General features: G+C 39.8%; 1 protein-coding gene across 1 annotated transcript in view; it reads right to left on the bottom strand.

The window, feature by feature from the left end:
- The window catches only part of PRTG (protogenin), a 73,248-nt gene that overhangs the window by 12,247 nt on the left and 37,764 nt on the right, over positions 1 to 23,237 (bottom strand). Inside the window, 1 exon segment of the mRNA XM_058033614.1 lies at positions 22,259 to 22,447. Coding sequence (XP_057889597.1) covers positions 22,259 to 22,447 — 189 coding nt within the window.

Here is a 23,237-nt window from a genome sequence, read left to right as displayed (position 1 = left end):
CAACCCCTTGCACACAGCAGTGAGTTGCAGGGTGGCAGTGTTTGCTTCCAACTCATATGAGCTAAACTTCACCCCAGGACTAATGCAGGTATTGAGATATTCTCCCCTTCTGATGACATGAACCTATTGCTTTTAATTAAGATTTGTGGAAGGTTCAGATGTTATATAACTGCACTGATCTTGCTCATGTCTTTTTTCTTTGCCCTAAGATACCATAATATATTTCCTTGTCAAAATAAGCTCTCCCCTTTCTCCTTTTAGCTGAGATTTGATGTGACCTCTCATGAAATAAACAGGAACACAAAGTCCTGACATTCCTTGACCAGGGATAGGACTGTTGTTTCCATCAGATCGTTGGCTCCCTCTGCAGTCACTGCAGCAGCAACACCATCTGAACAAAATGATTGGATGCTTGTGGAAAGGTGGCAGAGTAAATTCCTAATAGTGCCCTTTATAAAATCTTTTAGTATTTATTTTGAAATAGACACTTTTTGTGCTGTTGTAATCCATACCAGCTGTAAATGAGATATCACTAAATAGAGTTAACATCTCCATGTATTTTATGTTTTTTTTGAAAGGTTATTTTACCAAAATCCAAATATAGCTGCAAAAGCAGAAAGGCTCCTGTATTTGGATTATTAGATTTGAAGTATTTCTTTGATGTGTTTGACCTTAATGGTAGAATAGGCAAGAGGAGACCATTCTCATTTTTTGAACACTTTAACATCACTAGCAGGAATGTAAATAACAAAATGTAGAAGAAAAAAAAAAAAAAGGAAAAAAAAAGGTTTTTAAAACTAGAGTAAAATTCTCATTTGCTTTGAAGGTTTTTTCACTTTACAACAGCACTTTTACAACAGATGACATCAGCTGTTCCTCGGCAACAGATTACAAATCAGAAAAAAAGGAGATGGATACAAACACACAAAATAATCTTAAGCATGTGATAAAAGAAAATACGGAATTCTAACATTAAAAATTCAGAAAAATAGTAAGATGCTATATGTAAAGAAATGTAATCTTTTTTAAAAAATTGTAAAAATGCAAGGTGAATTTAAGAACACTTGGCCCAACCAAAAGGATAAATGACAAAAATCTTTCAAAGTTCCAAGTGATTTGAATACACCAAAATCTAGGGTGCCTTGTTGAGGAATATTACAGCCTGCATCTCAGAAAAGCAGAAACACCTTCCCAGGCTCTCAGCTTGTGGTAGGAACACACACATTAGTGTGCAACCAAGGATTCAAAAACAAATTAAATTTAAATCAGAGCTCATCAGGACACCTTTAATGCCTCGCTGGGACTACACTCCGGAAGCTGCTATTGACAAATGCCCTGTGCCAGCCGAGCTCGGCAGAGCCGGGGCCGGGGCAGAGCCGGAGCAGAGCCCGGGGCTGGGCAGAGCTGGAGATGGGGCAGAACCGGGGCTGGGCAGAACCGGGGCTGGGGCAGAGCAGGGGCTGGGGCTGGGGCAGAGCCGGGGCTGGGGCAGAGCTGGAGATGGGGCAGAGCTGGAGATGGGGCAGAACCGGGGCTGGGCAGAGCCGGGGCTGGGGCTGGGGCAGAGCCGGGGCTGGGGCAGAGCCGAGGATGGGGCAGAGCTGGAGATGGGGCAGAGCCGGGGCAGAGCCCGGGGCTGGGGCAGAGCCGGGGCTGGGGCAGGGCTGGAGATGGGGCAGAGCCGGGGCAGAGCCCGGGGCTGGGGCAGGGCTGAGCGCCCCGGAGCCCCCCGGTGCCCCTCCGGCCGCTGCCCCCGCCGCATTTCCGCAGGACACAGCGTGACAGGCGCGGCCATCCATCCATCATCCTGCCGAGCACCTTCAAAAACTCCCTGCCCTTTGAAAGTGCTCACCCAGAACTGATCATCTTCACTGTGAAATGAGGGATGGCCGAGCTCTAGTGCCCTGCTGAGCTGAATGAGGAGCCTGTGAGGTCTGTTTATCCTCACCGCATTTTTTTAAACTGAATTCTTCATTAACACTTGATTGAAGAGAAAAGGAAGAATAATAGGATGTGGAAGAAAGGCAAAAAAATCTAACTCCCACAAAAAAATTCAAATGTCTTTGAGAAAAACATGTTTTTAAAATCTGACTTTAAGTATCCTTAACACTTTACATGTAGAAGAAGCACAATGTTGAGTACTATTCTTCTTCCTCCTGTATAACACAAAAAGTTTCAAGCAGAATTATCTTTATATAGGAAAACCTTTTTAAAAGAAACGTCTCCCAACTAGTCTATATCATCTGAAAACCAGGATTATTTCCACTTCATGATATCATGGTTTAATTGGTAGCAGAACCAGTTCAAGACAAAAACAATGCCAGAATTTTTTAGCTGTCACAAACTAGGGCATCTATGGTTAAACCCTTCTGCTGGTTTCTAGAACTGAAATAGCAACTGAGGAGGGAGAAGTACCTTATGTACTGGCCTAGGAAAGCCTAAATGCTACAGTCAACTAAAAAGGAGAATAAAAAAGAATCAAAGGCAGTGTACTGAGCAGCAATAGAAACTGATGTGAAACTTTCTTCAAAGAGTACACACATAAGGTAAGGAAAGACCAGACCAAAACACCATCAAGATGCAGATCCACGTTGGTAGTTCTTTTCACCATGTGCCAAACAGAGTAACCAAAGCTCTGCCAAAGCCCTGTCTCAATTCCAACACTTATTTACTCACTATTTGTTTTATGAGGTGTGGGAAATATTTTTTGTCTGAAGTAGTCATTGTCTAGAACATTTTTTACAATTTTACATTTCATTTTCAGGCTGATGATATGATTTACTGCTCAGTGGCAATCCCAACACACACCTGGCACAAACACTTTGATCTCACAGTTCACCAGCTGGATCAAACACTCCAAGCCAGACACATCCGTAGAGAGAAAACAAACTTGAGGAGCTTTATCTTTAACCAGCACAGGTATCTTGAGTAGTTTACACATAAATCACTGATAAAAGACTGGGATAGCATGGCCACCTGGGGACTGACAGTCTGAAATCCAGTGTGTACCATCCATGCACAGGAGGCTTGGAGGGAACAGTCCTGCTCATAGCAGACCCAGAGGAACACATCCCTCCACAGAAAATCACAGCTCTTCAGGAACAAAGCAGGTGCAGGGATTTACTCAGCCTGCTCAACATAAAGTCAGCTTGAGTAAAAAAAAAAAAAAAAAAAAAACACAACAAGATTTCATCTCTGCATTTTCAAAACTTCTCTAAATAACTGATAACACTGAATTGTTTCAATTAATTCTCTTACAATTGCCAGCATTTGTGTAGAGGTTGAAGGCTTGTTCCCAGTCCTAAGGTGAACAGGAACAATTTTGTAGCCTATCTACCAACTGGCAAAATTTTTTAAAGTTAATTTGTTTCTGTTAAATATAATTTGGGGGTTTTGTGCTGTTGGTATTAGATTGTGTGAAAATTATCACAGCACCTAGAGGTCTTTAATAGGTATTTTTATTGTTATTACTTAAATCAGCTGGTAGAAAGGACAAAAAATCTACACTGTACAACTCAGGGGGTTGGCAGTGATGCTGATAGTAACACACTAAAGCTAATTCATATATTTTATTGCAGGAGTGCCTCTGGAACACACAGAGATTGACTTAAAAGACATCACAGAATGGATGTGATAAGTTGGAGTAGCTTTACACAAGCGTGTAAAGTGTGCTGCACACACCTTTTTTGTGTAACCAAAACCTATCAGCATAAAGAACACACAACTAACACTTCCATCGGGGGCACAAATTTTGCTTCTGGCAACAATATTCCTATAAAATAAGAGTAGGAAAAAGTATGTTATGTCTACTGTTTATGCCTTATTTTCATTAACTTCAAATATCAAAATAGATAGTGTCCCAAAAATCACTGGTTTGCAATTTATGTTGTCTCTCATCTTCCTATAGCAGTTCTCGTAGGTAGGTCACTGGTCCCTGGTGATATTCCTCTGGAATATCACCTTTAAACCCCAAATTCTGTCATTCATTCCCCCATAAACATTTGCAGTGAGTGCTGCAGATCCAACCTGGAAGGTTTTTCAGCACAGGGACACATGGGGGAGCCTTGCCCTCATTTTGTGAGTCTGTGAATGGGTTCTACACCTCAGAGTCAAACCAGAGAAAAGTTAAGTACTGCAAGTATGAGCAAAAAAATTAAGTTGAACTATATTTAAAGCATGGATTGCAACTTGGAAAAACTTAAAACATTGCAATAGCTGAATTTCAATAAGAATTCAGATGACAATGATTTATTGGTGTGTTTCACTGTCTTACTCCATCCCTGATATATAATCTTAGAGATTATATTTAGCTTGTCAGAAAGCAGACAGGAAGGTCACAGCAGACACAGATTCTTCAATAAAAATTCTACAGTGCACTCAGATGTTCCAACCTGGTTTGGTGACAACTCATTTTATTTCCCAGCATGGAGGGAGAACCACAGCTGTTTATCTGTCTGGATGTGAGAAACAGAGAAACTGCAAAAATATCACCAAGAACTGAGACTTATTAGCAGTTCTGTTGCTCTACACTTCATTGCAATATCTACATTTTATTGCACCAGCTTGAAATATTCAGTAGTTTTTACTCCTGCCATCAGCTTTGCTTCTATGTAAATCTTCTATTTCTCTTTCAGGAAGGGGAAAACTTGCAACTACAAAAACAGCTGCCAGTCAGAAATATTCATATTCAGATACTCCCATTTTCTTTTCCAACACTTAAATTTTAGTACAAATTCAACATTCAGAGCCTGGGACAGTATAAATGCTCTAGTAAATATAGTGACAGTGGCAGGCAGAAGCACCTTGAGGTTCTCTGCTTTGAAGCCATCCCCAAAAGACAAAGGTGGCGTGGGGAGGAGGAGGCTCACTCCATCTGGCAGAGTTATAGCTCACAGCAGCCAGGTGGGGTCCTCATGCACCTCCGATGGACACAGCTGGAAAAACGGGAGGCACCAAAGATTAAATGCCTGTATTTGCACTTAAAGCACTAAAAACAGAAACGTGCTTCTAATCACTTTGCAGCTGGTGAAGCACTTTATAATGCAGCTACCTCATTCTTCAATTACCAAGATTGCACAGATCAAAGTTTTAGAAAAAGTTACTAAGAAAAATAAAGTCACTTCCACATTCACAAGAACAAAAATTCCATTTTCAATATTGTAATACATTCTTAAAACTCTCTAAGACTAAAGCAGCATGAAACTAACAACACAACCAATGAAAAATCCTAATCAATGTATAGTTCCATCCTTCCTTCTCAAAAGAATACAGAGAAATACAAATGTCCTGATTACATATTAACATTATCTTCAAATCAGTTTATCCCATTCAGATTTTGACAATTTGTTTTCATACAATTCTCCTGTCCTGGGTAAATTTACAGCATTAAAGATAAGTATAAAACCTGTAACAGCAGGTTTTATATATTGTACACACAGGCACACTCTGGGTAACTGCTCATTCAGCTGAAGCTTAGATTGAATATAAAATCAGGAGTCCCAAACCAAAAGTGTTAAAAAGTGTTTGCTGATATCAACACAGCCAAAATTTTGGCTTTTTGGCAAAAGCTTCAGAGAAAGCATCTGTTTACAGGCTACTTAGCCAAGGTTACAAGAGAGTGTAATATTGCAGCCCCTAAAAGCCCTGTCATTGTTTCTTTCAGCTGCTGCATGTTTGTGAAGCTCCAAAGGCCTTGAAAGGAGCCAGAGCAGAGCCAACAGGTCAGGGCTAGATAAAATTAAGAAAGAATCTGAGGTCAGACCATGAAAGAACTTCTTTTTTTTTTTCCACCCCTCCAGAACAGTGAGTCCACCTCAGCAGCCTTTCATTCAGTCCTGATAAGAAGAGACAGCACCCCACAATCTGGATTTCAGACATTTTAAGTCCTCTTTGCAAGGAGGAAAAGATAGGGAAGATGAAAGAAAATGGACTTTTTACTATCATTCACTGTTGAAACACATTTTCACGCCTGTTTTGTACATCCTTGTTCTCAACAATTTAAAAGGAAAATATGGATAGAAATTAAACTACTGGGTGCTCTTGTTTATAAAATAATTGGTACAGCACTAAATTTCTAGGCGAAGAAAAAAGGTTTGGTGTCTTGATGTTTTAAGCAGAGTTCAGTGACTAACAACCTAGAAACAACTTCTTAAGCTACAGCCAGTATGGCAATTCTAACAGTTAAGGAAGGAGATAAGAAAATATTTCAACTTCATTCTAGCTTGCATACAAAATTTAAAATAATACTTTTTTCCTTCCAGTTAAAAGTATCAAACCCACAGTGGACTGAAAAAATAGTTGTTCTAAGGACAAAACTTCCGTGTCCAAATGTCCATTTTTAATTTAATCTTTTGTGCTGCTGGATTTTTTTTGTGTAACCCACAGGTCCATTGTTGGGTAGTGGTCTGGCTGGAGAGCTCATTGGTCTGGTTTGCCAGGGTGACTGTGCAGCCCCCAAGCCCATCCCTTCAACACAATAAACTCCAGATAATTATTCAAAGAAGAGGCCAGCAGCATGGGCTGCTCTGACACGGGGTCACGGCCTCTGACACCGAATCTGGGGCTCGCCAAAGTCTGCTCCAAGCAACAGAGGTCCAGGGGAATTAGTAAGGGGGAAGGGTGGGAAAGGAAGAGCACTGAGAAATACTATCCTTAAAAATGTACTTTTGAAGCAAAGTAATGTAAATACAGCAGAAACTTATTAGGAAAATAAGCAAATACATTTCAAATGTAGCGGAGGAAAAGGACAGAGAGAAGCGCATCAAGCCAAACACAGACACAGAGCTGGGAGGCAGGAGGGTGATACAGACTCAGTCTGTTCTTCTCCAAAGCAGGTATTCCCCCTCAGATTTCCAGCGCTGGATTTTATTGCACTTTTCTAAAAAATGCCCTTTTACCTTATTTATACATATCATTAAACAATTAAACACAGTTAAGCAACCATATTCTATCACACTTTTTAAAAACTTGTTGAAGCTCTGCATATGCAATTTCTAAGCATTATTACTGGCTTCAAACAATATTTAATTTCTTTTATTTTAAATGAGTTGGAATTGCAATTGGTTGCACAACTGAATTGATCAAATTTTAAATAACAACCTTTTAATATCACAGGTAAATGACATAAAATATTGGTAATTTGTAAGTATCAAATAGGTAATTTAATAGTTACAAATTGCCAACATTTTATGCCATGACTTCTTTTTCAATTTAAAGGTAACTTTAAACATTCACATAGAACAAGGACTGTCTGTGATACTCTTGTTTTCCTTTGCAAACCAAATAACTGAAGCAGAAACGAAGCAATTTTTTCTTTGTACAAAATTGTAAAAGTTTATTTTGGTAGAAACTGGAACATATGACACATGTGAATTGATCCAGCTAAACAGTCTGGCTTTCCAGGGCTTTGGATGGCTCTGGCTTATTTGTCTAAATGTGAAAAGGGTCTGTATCCCTTTTGTAGCTTTGTGCTATCCCCTCCGAGGGCCCCAGGACAAACAACACCTCACACCCCCTTGCAGTAAAAACATCACCTCTCCTCCTGCCCACCAGCAGCAACAGCAGCTTCATCACAAACTGCTGGGGGAGGGCTGGCAGGGCAGGATGAGCTCCCAGCACACAGAATTTCAGCCTCTGGGGCCCACAGAAATAAGAACTATCTAAAGTTGTTTAATCTTTTTAAAATAAGTGAAGCAAACCTCAAGGATTTTAAGTTTTCTCGATTTCCTCACAGATGTAGGACATTCCCACCACGCCTGCAAGGTCTGCTATCAGTCCCTGTGTTCCTCCTGCATTTCAGAGAACTGTTCAATTGCAAAAAGCTCTCTTCCAATATTATTCTAACAATGCTCTCTAAACCAGCAGACACCCTTATGTTAACTAGCCTGGCTCACCGTTTTCAAAGTGAGCCCTCAAAAGCTAACTTGAAAGCAATACCAGAGGCCTGGACAAACACCTAATTTTGATCTTTTGTGCTCTTCTTTTCTTCTAAGAGACCTTTTCTTTTGTTGCTGCCCAGTGGAAAGCACATAGCTCATTGGTCCTGCTTTGAAAGATGAGAGCACTGCCCCTGAGTCCACCCCTCGGAGCACAATCACTTTAATGGAATTATGTAGAGAGGCCATCTCTGCAAGAAGAAAGGAGGGAGAGGGGGGAGGGAGAGCGTCCGAAGGAGCCAGCAGAGCTGTAATTACCCAGTTACTAACACACACATGTCCACTGAGAATTCATGCAGTGATCCAAACAGGATGTGCCACCCCACACAACAGGTTCCCTTACACACAGCAGTGAGCCCTGCACTAGTGACAGAACATTGAATCAAACATTACTACAGTGGCTCAGGAAAAGGGGAAAGGAACAACCTACACAGAAATGCTGCTACAAAACAGGAGCATGCTATAAAAGGTCTTTTCTGTAAGATGCAAGAGGCTGAAAAGATGATCTCCCCAGTAGAGACCCACATTTCTGGGTTGCAGATAAAAAGAATGTTTAGACAATTTGCCTGGCCCTCATGCTAAGAGGAATGCTTCCAGAATATACACCTAAACACAATTCAATAAGCACTTTACCAAATTTGGTTTAACATTTGTTTAGGTACCAAGATCTATCATACATATGCACTGACTGCCTGACATCCAGCATCACCTTACAAACAACACATTTGTACACAATGACAAAGGCAATCTGTTCACAGCGCCCAAACTTCCCCCTGGAGCTATGATATAAATTTCCTTTCAGAACCAACATTTTCTGCTGGTCTGTCATGGACTCCCCGTGCCATTTTGACCCTTTTGTGCAGCAAAATGAAAACACTATCTATCATTACTTGCACCACAGTGACTTTGTAGGAGGTGCACGGTTTCATTGCAAAAACATCTGTGGTCTGGTGACTCAGATCTCAGGCTTTGAGGTCTGTGCTGTTGCAAGCATGACTGCAAGATGCAAAAGTTTCAGGCAGGGCAACTAAAAATCAGTCTGGCTCTTTCCTCCTTCAGAGGGTAACAAGGAACTGCACTAAAACATTTGTTAGGTGCCAAACAAGTCCATCCTGACAGCAAAACAAACAAGATACATGTGAGGGGAAGCCACCACTGTATTTTTCTTAAGGCAAATTTTGGCTGCATGGGCTCTATCCAGCTGCATCTACAATCAGGGCCCAGCCTTCAGCAGGATGTTCTGTTATTGCAGGTGTCACTGCTCTCTCACACAGGGCTCCCTCCCACTGCAGGGACACCAGGCAGCCAAGGGGCACAGCAGGACAGACAGACACCCACCTGCCTGTGCCCATGGGCCTGGGGCAGGCACAGTTCTGTGGGCACGAACTATTATCACACAGACTGTCTGCACATGTAAATATAGCAGCCTCCTAAGGAAGACCAAAATTTGGCACTCATGGGTTGAATACAGGAGAAGGGGAGCAAACTAACCCAGACAGCTGACAAATTTTATAGTGAAATTGTTAAACTGGCCCATTTGTCATGAGCTGCCAGCTAAACTGATAAATTTACTGCTAATATTACAACCCTCATACTTAATTTGCTGAAGTTAAATTAGAGGCATTAAAAAAACCCCACAACTACAAAAGGGGTGGCATTGAGCTTTCTCTATTACACTACTTTTAATATAAATTATTCATTGAAAATCCATCATATAATGCTAAATATTTTCCAATTACACATTAGTAAACCAGGAAGCAGGGAAGACAGCTAACAGTACTTGTAAAGAGTTCATCTCAAATGCCTTAGCTCAGCATGCAGTTCCACCTGAAGTGTGATGGCCTGAGGACACAGGACTGTTTCCTCAGCTGTGAAATGCATTGCAGATCTCTCCCATAAATGAACATGTCTGTTACTTTTCCCTCTCTATCTTCTTAGAGGCCTCATTCCCTTCAGTGTCTCTGACTGGTTGCATATCTTTGACATTTAGGAAGGGTATTAATTTTAATTACATTTAGATTATGCTGAACCACCTCTCTAATGGTCTGGCACAGCAGTGTTATTTTTACCCTTTACATTTTCATACAGCACATCCCAAACTTCTAAAACATGCCCTAAAGAAAATTTCCAGTTGTAATGACAATCTCCACACTGATTCCTCCCAAAACAGTATTTCAATGACATCTTGTGTTCATCTCTTTCCAGGCCAAGACTCTGCTTTCTAAGATAATTTATCAGGAGGATTACTGAGTCTATATTTGTGGCAGCAGCTGTGCAAGTTAATGATGTTGTTGCCTTTAGTTAAATAGATGTTAATGGTTTATTTGAAGACTATTTAATTAACACCAAGTTTCTGAAACACCAACTCTTGAAAGCACCAAAGACAAATCTTGCAGGTGGTGTAAAAGAGGTCAACATGTGCAATCTGAATTTGGACCTAATACTCTCAGGTGCTCAAATCCTTTAGTCAGTGAACTGTGGCCTGAGTACCCTTTTACTAAGATGTTTAATGTCCACACAAAGAAGAATCTAAACAAGAAGAGTAGCCTGAAAGATTTCAGGCTTCCTCAAACTTTTGAAAATCTTTTACTCTTCTGACTGACAACACAGTTTCTACTATTTATTTTACACTTTGTGGTATTTCATAAAGACAAAAGTGGATCTTTCCCCACATGGAAATGGGTTACAACATTACATGTTTTTAATATAGATAGTATTTACTACAGGTAAAAACTACTGTACTTTAAAGGACAACAATTATAACATAGGAAAGAAAGTATACTCTGCAGAAACTGCAGCAGAATTTTAATAATTGTGTCCTTTTCTTCTAGAAAGTTTCTTATATCTGTATTTTCCATAATTATATACATGGGAATTTGTTCTGGTTTAAATTTTTCCTTCAAAATGTTTAACTTTTCTTTTTAATACACAAAATTGGTTTTTGTCAGAAGCAATGCTACTGTTGTCCAGATGTTTGACCACAGACAAGTTAGAATGTAATTCTTCTGCCTTACCTACTGTATTATTTAATAGCTTTGTGAAGAACAAGGATTTAATATCTGTCAAACCTTGTATTAACAAACTGAAAGGTACAGAGGAAACGAGTAGGATACAATTAATAATGAAAGTTATTTTTGTTAACTTTTCTAATGCATTCAAGATTTAAATTCAACCCATATCAATATCTTGATTGAAAAAAAGGAGAAGAAAATTATCTTGATGTAATCCCTCTGCATATGAAGTTTATACAACACTTAGGAAGTGGAAAGCAGTCTCACTGATTGATTGCTTAAGTAAAATAAACACACAGCTACTTAACTCTTAGCTAGCTATCTCCCCCTGCACAACTGTAAGGCTTTCCCATCATCAACTCAGCTTTACAAATGCTCTGTTGAGCCTGCAGTTTGATGAGCATTTTAAAGCAGCATTAACTGTGCTGCTGCTGAAAGAAGCCAGCCTGCTCCCCTCAGCCTCCAGCACTCCTTGCTCCTTCCTCTGCCACTTCCCACCCATCCTGTGCCCCAACACAAGAGTCACCAGTGTGCAAGCACAGAGAGGAGCAGCACCAATTCAGAGTACACAAGAAATGTGGGGTGATTTCTTCCAAAAGTGCCGCCTTTTGCTACTTTATTGTGCTCTGAGCTGCACTTGGATGAATTCTGAGAGCTGAACAAGGTCCAAGGCAGCAGAGGGAGCCCTGGCAGCTGCTCAGGACTCAGCACAGCCACCACGAGTCTGCTTTGTTTTATCCAGCCTGGTGAAACTGTGACCCTCAAACCTACCCAAAAAACTCCACTGATCCCAGAGCTATGAGTTTATTAACAAAAGACGTTTCCCTCAAGGGGGAGCTGTTATCTAATAGACTGAATGCAAAGCTGGACACTCACAGCTCGGTTCAGACTGCAGGGATGTCATGTCATTGTCACACTCAGCTTACAACATCAGTACCAGAGCAGTCCATGAAAAGGGCCCTTCTCTCCCTTGTGTGCCAGGTACCCCATGTGTACCATGGGACAGTGAACACTCACCCACCTGTGAAACTCATGGGAATGCTGCCAAACTGCTGGAAGGGCACAGCATGTGTTCTCAGCACAGATAATATCTGTTATTAGCAAAGTGGAAATAAGAATAACTGCCTAAGGTGGATGCTGCAGGCAGAGCTGCCCTGCACAGGGGCACAGGAGACAGCACAGGCTCTCGGGTCCCACTGCAGGCTCCTCCAGCAAGGGGGAACATGACCCCTGAGAGCCAGATCTTCCAGCAGGGAGGCTCAAGGGAAGAGGGACGTGCAGGCACTGCAGGGTCAGCTGGAGAGCCCTGCTCTCATGCCTGCACTCCATCTGCACTCTGAGCACCTCACTTTGCTGTCCTGCAACTGGACTGTGCTTGGTGCTCTCCTGCAGGTGTTTGATTGGCTTGGAAGCAACATCTGGCTGTCAGTTGTGAAGGAGAGGGATGAAGGTCCCTGCCTATCTGACAGCAATATCAAACACAGCCCATGTGTGCCTGCCCACTCTGCCTGGACAGCACACAGACTATATACATCCCAGCCACCTCTGAGAAAAGTTCTCCAGCACAAACAACTGGTAGGGAGTGCTACAGATGGAGATTGCTAAGGCAAGTGATTGTCACCAAGGCAACAAGGGCTGATGGGAAACTGTGAGAGATTAAATAAAGGCAGGTGAGAAGCTGTAAGAAGGCAGCCAAGACATGAAGAGAGAAAAAAGGCCAAATTAGGCCATTAGAAATTATCATGGAAATAACAACGAATACAAGGTACTAACACAGTGAGAGGTATGCTTGTGATGGAGAAGTCTTGGGCTAGACTAAGACAAAGAAGATCAAAGATATCCTATTTTTCTCCCAACAGCATCTATATACACATGCAAATATAGACATAGATATACTGAGCTGGGCAGCAGGCAGCCCTCCCTGCACCTTGAATATACAAGGGAGAAAGTTGGTAAATGGACTTAAGGCACAGTAGGGTAACATCTACCCATCTATGTCTCTCTGCTCCCACATACACCATCCTACCTACCACCCCAAATCTCCAGTTCAACTACCTTTTAAAAAATCCACATTTTTAGGGTGTATTTGCATACAGGATTCTGTGAACTCCTCCTTTGTCTGAGTACACAAAAGTGTCAGCTGTACAAAAACCCCCAGCATGCACAACTGGATGCCATCAGAGACAGGAAACTCAAATCTTTCACAGATCTACCAAAGAGGATCAGAATGACTTCCCTGTCCTGGTTTCTACAAGCACATGCAGCAACAAGTGGTTTTGTTCTGAATGATAACCAGTTTGAACAGGGGTACAACATTCGGCTATGATAAAGGTAAAAAAACACCATGAAAGTGAGTATCAATGCTGAAATACACTCTTTATGCAAATCTTACTTATACTAAACATTTTTTCCTAGATTAGAAACAAAAACCAAAAAATCCAAAACAAAAAACCCCTGAAAAACAAACACAAAACCCCCACTAACCAACCCCCCAAAAAAACCTCCACCAAAAAACTCAAAAACAAAGAAATAAAAAAAAATCTTAAAGTCCCAGGATTGGAAGAGATGTTTTACAGCAAGAGGGGCTTCTTCCAACACAGGATTCTTTTTTTCCCCTGCTTCCTGCATCCCCCTCTTCATTTGCCACAGAAGTGTGACTGCAGAAAGCCTGAAAAAACAAACATGCACTTTTTCACAATTGCATCTTTTCCCAAAATTGAAAAAATGTTTCTGTTAGGAAAAATGCCTTCATGGCAAATATATAACCAAGGTGTTGCTCAAGACAGGGAAGCTACCAGAGGACATTTTAGCTCAGCTTTAGAAGTGTGTTTACTTATCACTAACACAGAAATTACAAAGATCCCCTATTCTTACCTTTCCCATACAACTACAACTAGTAACATGACCCAAAAAAAAAGTTAATGAAAAAAAGCTTCAGGATGAATTAAATTAACATTTGGATCACAACATCTGGATTGTTGTTTAACAACGGAAGAAAATAATAAATAAAAAAGGAAAAAAAATTAAGAAATGTAACTAGCCCTGTACAGCAAATGTTTTCTTCTGTCCACTCTGAAGTCTCTTTCATGTGCTAATGGTGGCATTTTTTTAAACTCTTCCCCTTTGACTTACTCAGACCTTTAAGGACCTCACACATCTAATGGTTCCTCACATTCACCAAGAACAATCAAGAGAGGTCTGGGGGTTGACATGCAGTATGATTAATGGACAATGTTGATTTAATTTCCTATAACAGGAGTTTTCTCTAAGCTTTCTCCAAGGAGCAGTTTCTTTGCAATCCAGGACTTAAGTATTTTACTAATGAAGTCCAATAAATAGCAAATTAAATAATGCTGTCTCCCAGAGACAAATCCTCTCATTCCAGGAAAAAAAAGGAGGGGAAAAAAAACCACCCACCATATTTAAAGTTCTGTTTAAATCTAAAAGGGATTGTACAGCAGGAATGTACATAGCAGTTCAGATTTCTGCGGTTCTTTTATTTGGTTTATTTTGTTGCTTTGTTTAAGAAACTTTATCACTTATCTGGCCATTCCTGCCATCATTATCTGCTTGCAAATTTTTAGCTTTAAACGGGGGTTATACATTTAACTTAATTTCCAGTTTCAAGAAATTAAGTCTTTATTTAGTGGTCACTTTTACTTTACAGCTATCAAAATGTGCTCATTACATCTTCATTGTAATACCTAAAAACATTTTGGTGGTTCTTAATTTAAAGTTATTTACTACTTTCTTATTGTAAGGAGTGATCAATATGTCCTTTCATTAAGCAAATTTTAACCTTCAGCTCCAGCAAATGAACAATGCAACACTATTTGCATGCATCCTAACTGTTACTCAATCAACATGACACAATCTCCCAGCTGAATTCCCACACAGGTTTAGCTCTAAACGCTGGAATTCCTACCCCAGGACCACAGAGCAGCAGAGAGCATTTCCTGCAAGATTCTAATCACTTTCCCACCGTGGAAAAGTTTACCTTTAAATACCCTGAGGACAACACATTTTGTTTCACTGCAGGCTGGCAAGTTATTTTGCCAGAGTGCAAAAACTCTTCTCCTCCTACTTTGAAGCACCCTTGATTCCAGTTCTTTGAGTTGTTACACAATTAATCTGATCCCCTGGGAAAAATGTGTCCAATTCAGTTATGGGTTGATAAAGAGGCAAAAGTCTCAAAAACAGGCAAAAGCCCTCCATGCTGCTGGAGTGGGCCCGTGGAACAGGATTGCTCCTGTTGCCTCAGCAAAGCACTTATCTTTACATTACTACCTTTAACATTGCTACAAGGCATTGTCCCAGGCAGTGACACTTCCCACTCCTGACAGCTCACAGGATCTCTCTAGGGCAGGGCTTAACTTGTCTTAGCACTCCTCATTTTGATTGTTAAGTACAGTACACTCAATGTTTATTCTGCACTGAGGATCTACTCCCTTGCCATGTGCTTCCCCTTCAAAGAGCCACTAACTTGGGAAGTTGCCAAGGCATGTTCAGATGAGGGTATCATGACTATTTTCCCAGATAACAGAGTTCAAACTGGACCACAGCATGTTCCAGAAGGTTTCATAAAAATATGTTAGACATAAAAATCCTTCCAAAACACAAACTACCTGTTCATGAAAGCTTTTAAATAAGAGAGAAAGAATGCATCTTTCTGACCCAAGATTAGGTGCTTATCATTCTGACAAATTAATACATTTCCACGAGTTTTAGAGTTTTTACTCAACATTCCATGAGTCTGTTGTTGAGTAAAAGAAAGCCCAGGGATTCCTCTTCATAAGGGTCTGTCATAAATAGCATTTTAATCAACACCAAAACAAGCTATGCTGCTAATGCAGATGTTACAAATGTCAGTATTCCAGTGCAGTTGATTACTGACTAAATTGGTAACCTACATGTTGATGATGTAATTTAAAATTGGCAAAGATATTAAAAATTAATTAAAGCTTTCCACTAGAAATTACCTGTATGAAAATAATATTTACTTTCAAAAAAACAAAAATATGGGCAGAAGTAACTGTGATGTGGTCTAGAAAAACACATAAATCCAATTTCTTTAATAGAGGTAAATTTAAATTCTGACAGAAAACATAGAGGACAAAGCAATCTTTTTAAGAACAGAAATGAAAGTGAAAATATGCAATAATGATACAAAGCTGCAATACTGCACAACGCAAAACAAATAATGGCAGAACTGCCCAGGAAGGAAGGCATTACAGTTTTTTACAGATGTGTCACTTGAACTGCACAGAGGGTATGCAGCATTAGCAGCTGACAGTTAACTGGCTACTCCCCAGCAAAGCTGCTCAGAACAAGCTGATATTTATCTGGGATTCCCACTCAGTGCTTAAATAAAGCTTTGCCCAAGACACAGTGGATGCAATGGAAGCCAGGCTGACAAGCTCCAACAAAGGGCCACAGACTCCAACATCAGCTTCAGTTTTGCCCAGTAAGAATTCAATTTACAACCCTGATGAATCAATTTTTCACCTAAGCAGAGCAGTGCAGTATTTTCCCTCCATAAGGAAGGCATGAAGCCAGTGGGTGAGTCTGGACCAGTGTCTGCTCACCCTGTGTCAGTGTGTCTGCCCTGTGCAGCCTCCTGCTACTCCCCCAGTACAGCACAGCTGCCCAACAATACATGAGCAGAAATGCCACACAAGACAGAGATTTGATGCCTTCCCTGCCTCTGCCACTCAGCCTGGTATTCCACAAGCATGGATGGTAAATCTGAGCCTAAAGGGAGCTCTCAGCTACAAACAGGCCTGGAGAAATTACTAGCACTGCCATACACTGGAAACAAAACATGATGCAGCAGTTTGTAAATCACAACAAAACACAAAACCCAGTTTGATCTCTGTGTGCATTTACAGCCCGTAAAATGCAATATGGTTCTTATATAAAAGAGGTAAAAGCTTATCAAAGAAGCATTTGCTTTGATATCTTACAGGTAAAAATGTCACAGGGTAATAAAGCTCCCTCCGTTCTCTCTTCTAATCTATAATCTAACTTTCAAAATTTGAAAGGAAAAAAGAACAGGAAAAAATGATATGCAAATATGTCATGTCTGCATTCGGAAGACAGACTCATTTAGAGTGGTGACAGGTCTGTCTTTCATGACTGGAGCCAGGAATGTGTGTCTCTTGTTTATTGAGGTGCCACAGAAGCACTCTCATAGCAGGGCTAGGCAAGAGCTTGGCTTTGTTAACTACAAATATACATTATCTGCCATGGCTGGGGAAGAGAAAGGGGTCACAGTTAGCTGATTTTAAACATGCCCAGTTTACTTCCAGGGCTTTTGGTTTTATTCCTGTGCCATTTGACCAATTCCTCCTCCCCTCTCAGCAAATCCCTTATGTTTTAGCTGATAAGTAGTAGTAGCAAGGCTGTTAGACACAATCAGGAGAATTGACAGATAAGAGGTTTAGTTTAAGGATGTAATCAGCAGGAGTAAACACTAGACTGACCCAGCTGTAAACAGTGGAAATAAATGATAATATTTGTCCTGCTCACCTACTGAGCTATTACACACTTTCCACTATCTAACAATGAAAATATCATGACCACAGTATATACAGCAGGCAGTGCAATCATCTGGCTTTCCAAGCAGGAAAACTGAGCTTTTAGTTGATATTTTTTAAGAACTAAAGCAATTTCTGATTCTTTTTTTAACAGAGCTGTCTTTTTGTTCAAGTCAGCATTCCACTAACTGTGGATGTCTGATCTGATATAAAATACCTCAAGCAGAAAAAAGTTCATCTTTTCTTTAATGCCATTTGAGAACAGTTAACGATGAAAAAAAAATATTTCTCAAGAAAAATCCGTGTTTCTTTCACATCATTTCATGAAACTGTAGGAATGCCTGGCTCCTTGAAATTGTATGGGAATTCCAAATTAAATTTCCACAGTAACTTATAAACAAAAAGCAATATCAACTCCCATATACACAATTTTCAGTATTCCAGAGCTGTTAAATACAAGCATGTGAGGCTACATTTTGACACCAACAAAACATGAGATAAAACTGAAATTACAGCCCCAGCTTTCAGAAATTACTCCTTTAACACATGAAATGCACTTAGTGTTCCTTCTCAGTACTTCAGCATTTGCTGTTCTTAAGAAAGATAGCATCAACACTGTCAGAGATGCCATTAAGTTTTTAAAACTTACATTTTTCCAGCACATTCATTTGGAATATAGTGCAAATGAAACTGCTGTGTGCTATCTCACCACCCTATCAGCTGCTTTATGAAACTTTAAAGCACTTTAACAGGATCATTACAAGAGAAGCTTGGGTGATGTGCAGCAGGCAGCTTAACTGGAGGAATTCTTTGCACTGACTCTTCTTACACATCCTTATTCAATTTCTATGGACTGTTGAATGACCTTGTCATCTTTGCTGCCCTGGACTAAAGCTTAGCTGCAGTCATGGCTGTAACACAATATAAATAGATCCCAGGGAAATTAAACAACTGAAGGCCGAGTCTCTGGGGGAATCCTAAGTGTAGTAGGTAGCTGGCTAATTCTTCAGCAGAAGCTCCCTTTCCAAAGGGGAGTGCCATGCAGGCTCACAAAATGTGCCTTTGTGTCATTCAGGCTTTGGCAAATTCTTCACTTGGAAATATTGTCCAGGTCAAGGAACACTGGGAAATGCACTTTGCTTTATTTCTCCTCTCTGTAACTGGGAAGAGGCAGAACATAGAAGAGCTTTCTGACAGGAAAGCTTTACTGATTAAGACCAAACTTTTTGGAGTACATCACACACATGACTCTGACAGAATCTAATTTTTTTTCCAAAAGTACTAAATTGGGGCACAAAAAAATGCCAGTGGGTAATGTAAAACCAGAAGGTTCCCTAACAAACTCTTCCACCAGCAAAACTCACTTCAACTTCTGAACACACATCCTGAACTATTACCTGGTACCAGCAGACTTATCAAGCCTCACAATGAAAGACTTTCTGTGAAGGAAAAATCTCTAAACCAGGAGGAAGAAATGGAGGAATTAAAAATAGAGGCAAAAATGCATGGTATGCAGCCAAGGGTCTGCTCCTGTGGCATATTCAAGTAATAATGGAATTTTACACTGGACTAGGAAATGGCCTGCTATTGAAAAACAAATGCAAAGACCTTTAACACAAACAAATGTCTATGTGAAACTGTGGATATTTATTTTGAGAATAAATGATCAGATGATTTAATTCTATTTACATGGTGACTATCATGTAAATAATCCAGTTTAAAAATACAGAGAAGTAACTGGGTAGACCTACACTGGAGAAAGAGAGGTCACATCTCAGAACACAAGGTGGGAACCAACAAGAGACTAAAAATATGCAGCATAATATTCATATTGCTACATTCCATGTTTAATCATTGTCAATTATTTCAGACTAACATGGCTGATCCTGCTTTATCTATCATAATTATACTTCCATCAAGAGTCCTCCTGTAGACATTTGCAATCATTTATAGTAGTTATATCAAAGCTACCCACAACCAAGCAATCAGCAGTGCTTGTAATAACAATGCTAATGTTCTCTCTAGTTAGAGACAATCATGAACTCTCATTTTGTGATGCACTCTAATTGCCACAGGGTAAGTGGAATGTCTTCTTTAATACACATATCTTGCACAACTGGCATTTGTACCAACATCTGCAGAAAGTTCCATGGACAGATGTACTGACATGCTCTAAATGTCACTAGAAGTCTATCTGCAGTTTATTAACTATGCAGAAGAAAAGGGAATGTAGGGCAGCTGCAATCATGACAAAGACATGAAGAGGGAGTGTTTGGAAGCCATATAAATTCAGTGGCAACAGATAATGCATGAGAAACTGCTCCTTCTTTACCACTGGGAAGCCCCTAGGACTGTGAGCATATTCTTTCAAATTAGGAATAACCCTTCCTTTTGACCATATTATCCAACATATAGTACATCAAAAGTCTTAACACACACCTTTCCCCTTCGAGCTTCACACTTGCAGTATTCTAATTCCTGTAGCTCATAATGAAGACATTTATTTTAAAGACTCTGTCAATAAATCAGGAGTTTAGTGTCCTCAGGAGAGGCAAATGGGTGACAGAACATCAGTGCTCAAAGCCTCTGTCCAGTTCATGAAAAATCAGTTTACCATAGTGACAAACCCCAGTGGCTCGCCTTGTTACACCTCAAATTATACCAGGTAGGACCACTTCCTAATAACTAATAGTTTTAATTTTTAAATGCATAAATAAAGAAATGTACTGGTCCAAATCACTTAGATTATTCACAAGAAATAAAAAGATGAACAAATCACCTTCTTAATGTGCGGATGTGGCTACAGTCTTTGTGGATTTATGTACTGCATATAATTCTACTTGCTATAATCACCAGGTGTGCAGCTGCCAGGGGCAAAAGATTGGCTGTGTACTGCTTTCTAAGAAATAATTTTGGCATGCACAAGTATTTCAAGAAGGCAGTTTGGCAAAGGGCAATCAGAGAGGCACTATCACTACGAGAAGTCTCTGTGAGCTTTCCAAGCTACAGTGTAAGTAATCATCTTAGCAGTGGAAAATCATGACCTAATCAATTTTCCTGAGCTGAGTCTTTTGTAGCTGTAGTGATGAATGCCTTTTACTATAAATGCTATAAAAAAAAAAAAATAAAGAAGCCAGCAAAGAAACTTAGGAAAGTTCATATCCGATATATACTTCAAGTAACCCAATACATCCCATTAAAAAAAACCCCAAAAACTACTCTTCAGTGAAACCAGCCTGCACCAGTACAAATTATGTAGATAGGAAAAATATAAATTACAGCAATCAGAGCATATGGAATGTATCATGTTTTGGTCACCATATTTAGATACTGAGAATTATGATAAAGAATAAACACTCAACACATCACATGCATCATGACTGAATGGTTAACTCAAGCACATGAATTCCTCCTTCTTGCAACTCAGTCAACTGTGACCATGTAAAAGTTATAATTTCCAAACTCACTTTTCTTCCATTTTCTCATCTGTCTACATGCTTAATATAAAGAAAATCTAACAAAAACAACACAGATAATATACATTTTAATATAATTCTGTAAAATAGTATTTTCATCTAAAGACTATTAGTGGGCTGAGAAAATCCATATCATGTAGATCACATTGTTAATAAGTTTGCACATGTTTGAAATTACAGCTTTTTATTGCATAATAAGAAAAAGATTTATGCACTTCTGTCCCAGGACACACAGACACCACATCCTTTCTGTGCTCTCAGAGGTGCTCTTTTGTCTCTCAGCTCTGTTAAACAGTCGGCCACTGCCAGATGCTCTGGCTGGAAATGGTCACAGATGGTCAGCTGTCCAGTTAACAGACCAGAATACTCCTCTCAAATCTCCCCTAAAATTGTATCTCAACTGTATGCAGCAGATGAGAATATTTGAGCATGGTCAGGAAGGCATTTGACCTAGTTAAGACTGCAGGTCAACTTTGATAACTGAGTCAAGATTAATTCTCCACAATACCACCAAGTAAACTATCTCAACACATTTCAAACAGCAAGTGTCAAGTCCTATTTTACTTTTGCTGATTATGTGATAGATTGCAGCTTTTGATGAAAGAAACTCTCAGTTCTGCATGTAAACAAAGTACCTTCTACCTTGGGATGATCCCAACACATCTGTGATAATACACATTGCAAGAGCTACAGGAGGAAAGGGAGTCAGGTGATCAGTGGAAGGACTCCAGTGGTACTCAGCAAGGTCTGTGCTCAGTTCTGCAAATATTTACCAGTACTCCTAAAAATATTAACAGGATTATAACAAGCACAAGAGCTACTTGCTTCTATGTTGAACAAGCAGTGCTTGTCATGCAGTACACCTGTGACAAAGGCTGCAAGTAAGACAGAAATAGGCTAAAAATAGCAGAAAAAAAGCTTCAGTGTTTTGTATTAATTGTTCACTGTTCCTAGATCAGGCATAAACACCAAAAATATTAAAAACCTGCATATTAAAGTGCATATTAAAAAGACATATCATTTACTTGCAGTATTTACTAACTAAGTTCTGTATCTTGTGATAAGTAGTTGGGTGTCCTTCCAGCTTATACATGATTTACAAGATCTGGTTATCTAAGTGCTGTGCAACACATACTTTGTGAGAGGATTATTCCCTCAGCAGCCTAACTCAAGATTGCAAAGCTTATTGCTGGGAAAACGGGTGGCCAAACCTAACTCTGCTGCCTTACAGGTCTACTGATTTAAGCTCTCTAAGGTGTCACTATCTTCCAAAAGAGTTGGGAAGAATTTTGTACACTCACCCAAACCACTGACAGTATATTCCAGGTCACTGGCATCCAGCAGAATGGGTCCATTCTCCTGCTGCCCCTCCTCCTTGTAGTAGAGTTTGTAGCCCTGCACAGCAGCGGGGTCCTCAGCATCCTGCTGCCACTGCACAGCGATGGTCGTGCAGTTCATGGGCTCCAAACGCAGCTCGGGAGACTTCGGGGCTGGGGTTACAGAAATACAGACAGAAAATAGTCTTGTGGTCTAGAAAAAGCATTTTTCATGCAAAAATCTGGATGTCTATCAGTCCAAACTTCACTTCAGACTTTGATTCTATCTCATCTGTGTAGTCATGTAATTATTTCTTTCTTATGATATCCTACTCCCTATAACCTAAATCTAACCACTTAATTTAGAATACAACAGAATAGAAAAAGTTTTTAATTCTGCATCTTAATAAATAAGTAAATAAATTTATGAGGTAGTTCTTTTTAAGCAAAAATGAAAACATTCCAAAGATAATTACAAAGTTCCTTCCTACTTTAAAGCGAGCCAAAGTAAATATGATTAACAACACCATCACACTTCATCAAGTGTTAATAATTCACTATAGCAGTCAAAACTCAATTAAATCCAAAGCAGAAGGATGTGAACTACAGCTAAGGAATAAAGTTTAAAACTCAAATCTGCATAGTTTTCAAGCTATTTTGTGAAGATGAATGTTCTTCTGCATGACATTACTAAATGATAATAAATTTCAAAGCTCAATTATAACAAATTAGACTTCATGTATCAAGTCAATTTGCATATTCAAAAGATGCATGCAGTACAAACACACATGAAACAACCGAGATCCTTTATTATAACATTACAACGCTAATGTGCAGCGTTCCAGTTCGTAGAAATGTATTTTACACTGAACAAAATGGCACAGGAAACTCTAGTTCATGTTTGTGAGCTGCTCAGATGCTTTAGTTTCTAGCCTCGCTCTGTACAATTTGAATTAAGAAAATT

The sequence above is a fragment of the Melospiza georgiana genome, chromosome 13 (assembly GCF_028018845.1).
Source record: "Melospiza georgiana isolate bMelGeo1 chromosome 13, bMelGeo1.pri, whole genome shotgun sequence".
In the NCBI taxonomy this organism is placed as follows: Eukaryota; Metazoa; Chordata; class Aves; order Passeriformes; family Passerellidae; genus Melospiza; species Melospiza georgiana.
This window is presented reverse-complemented; position numbering and strand designations above follow the sequence as displayed.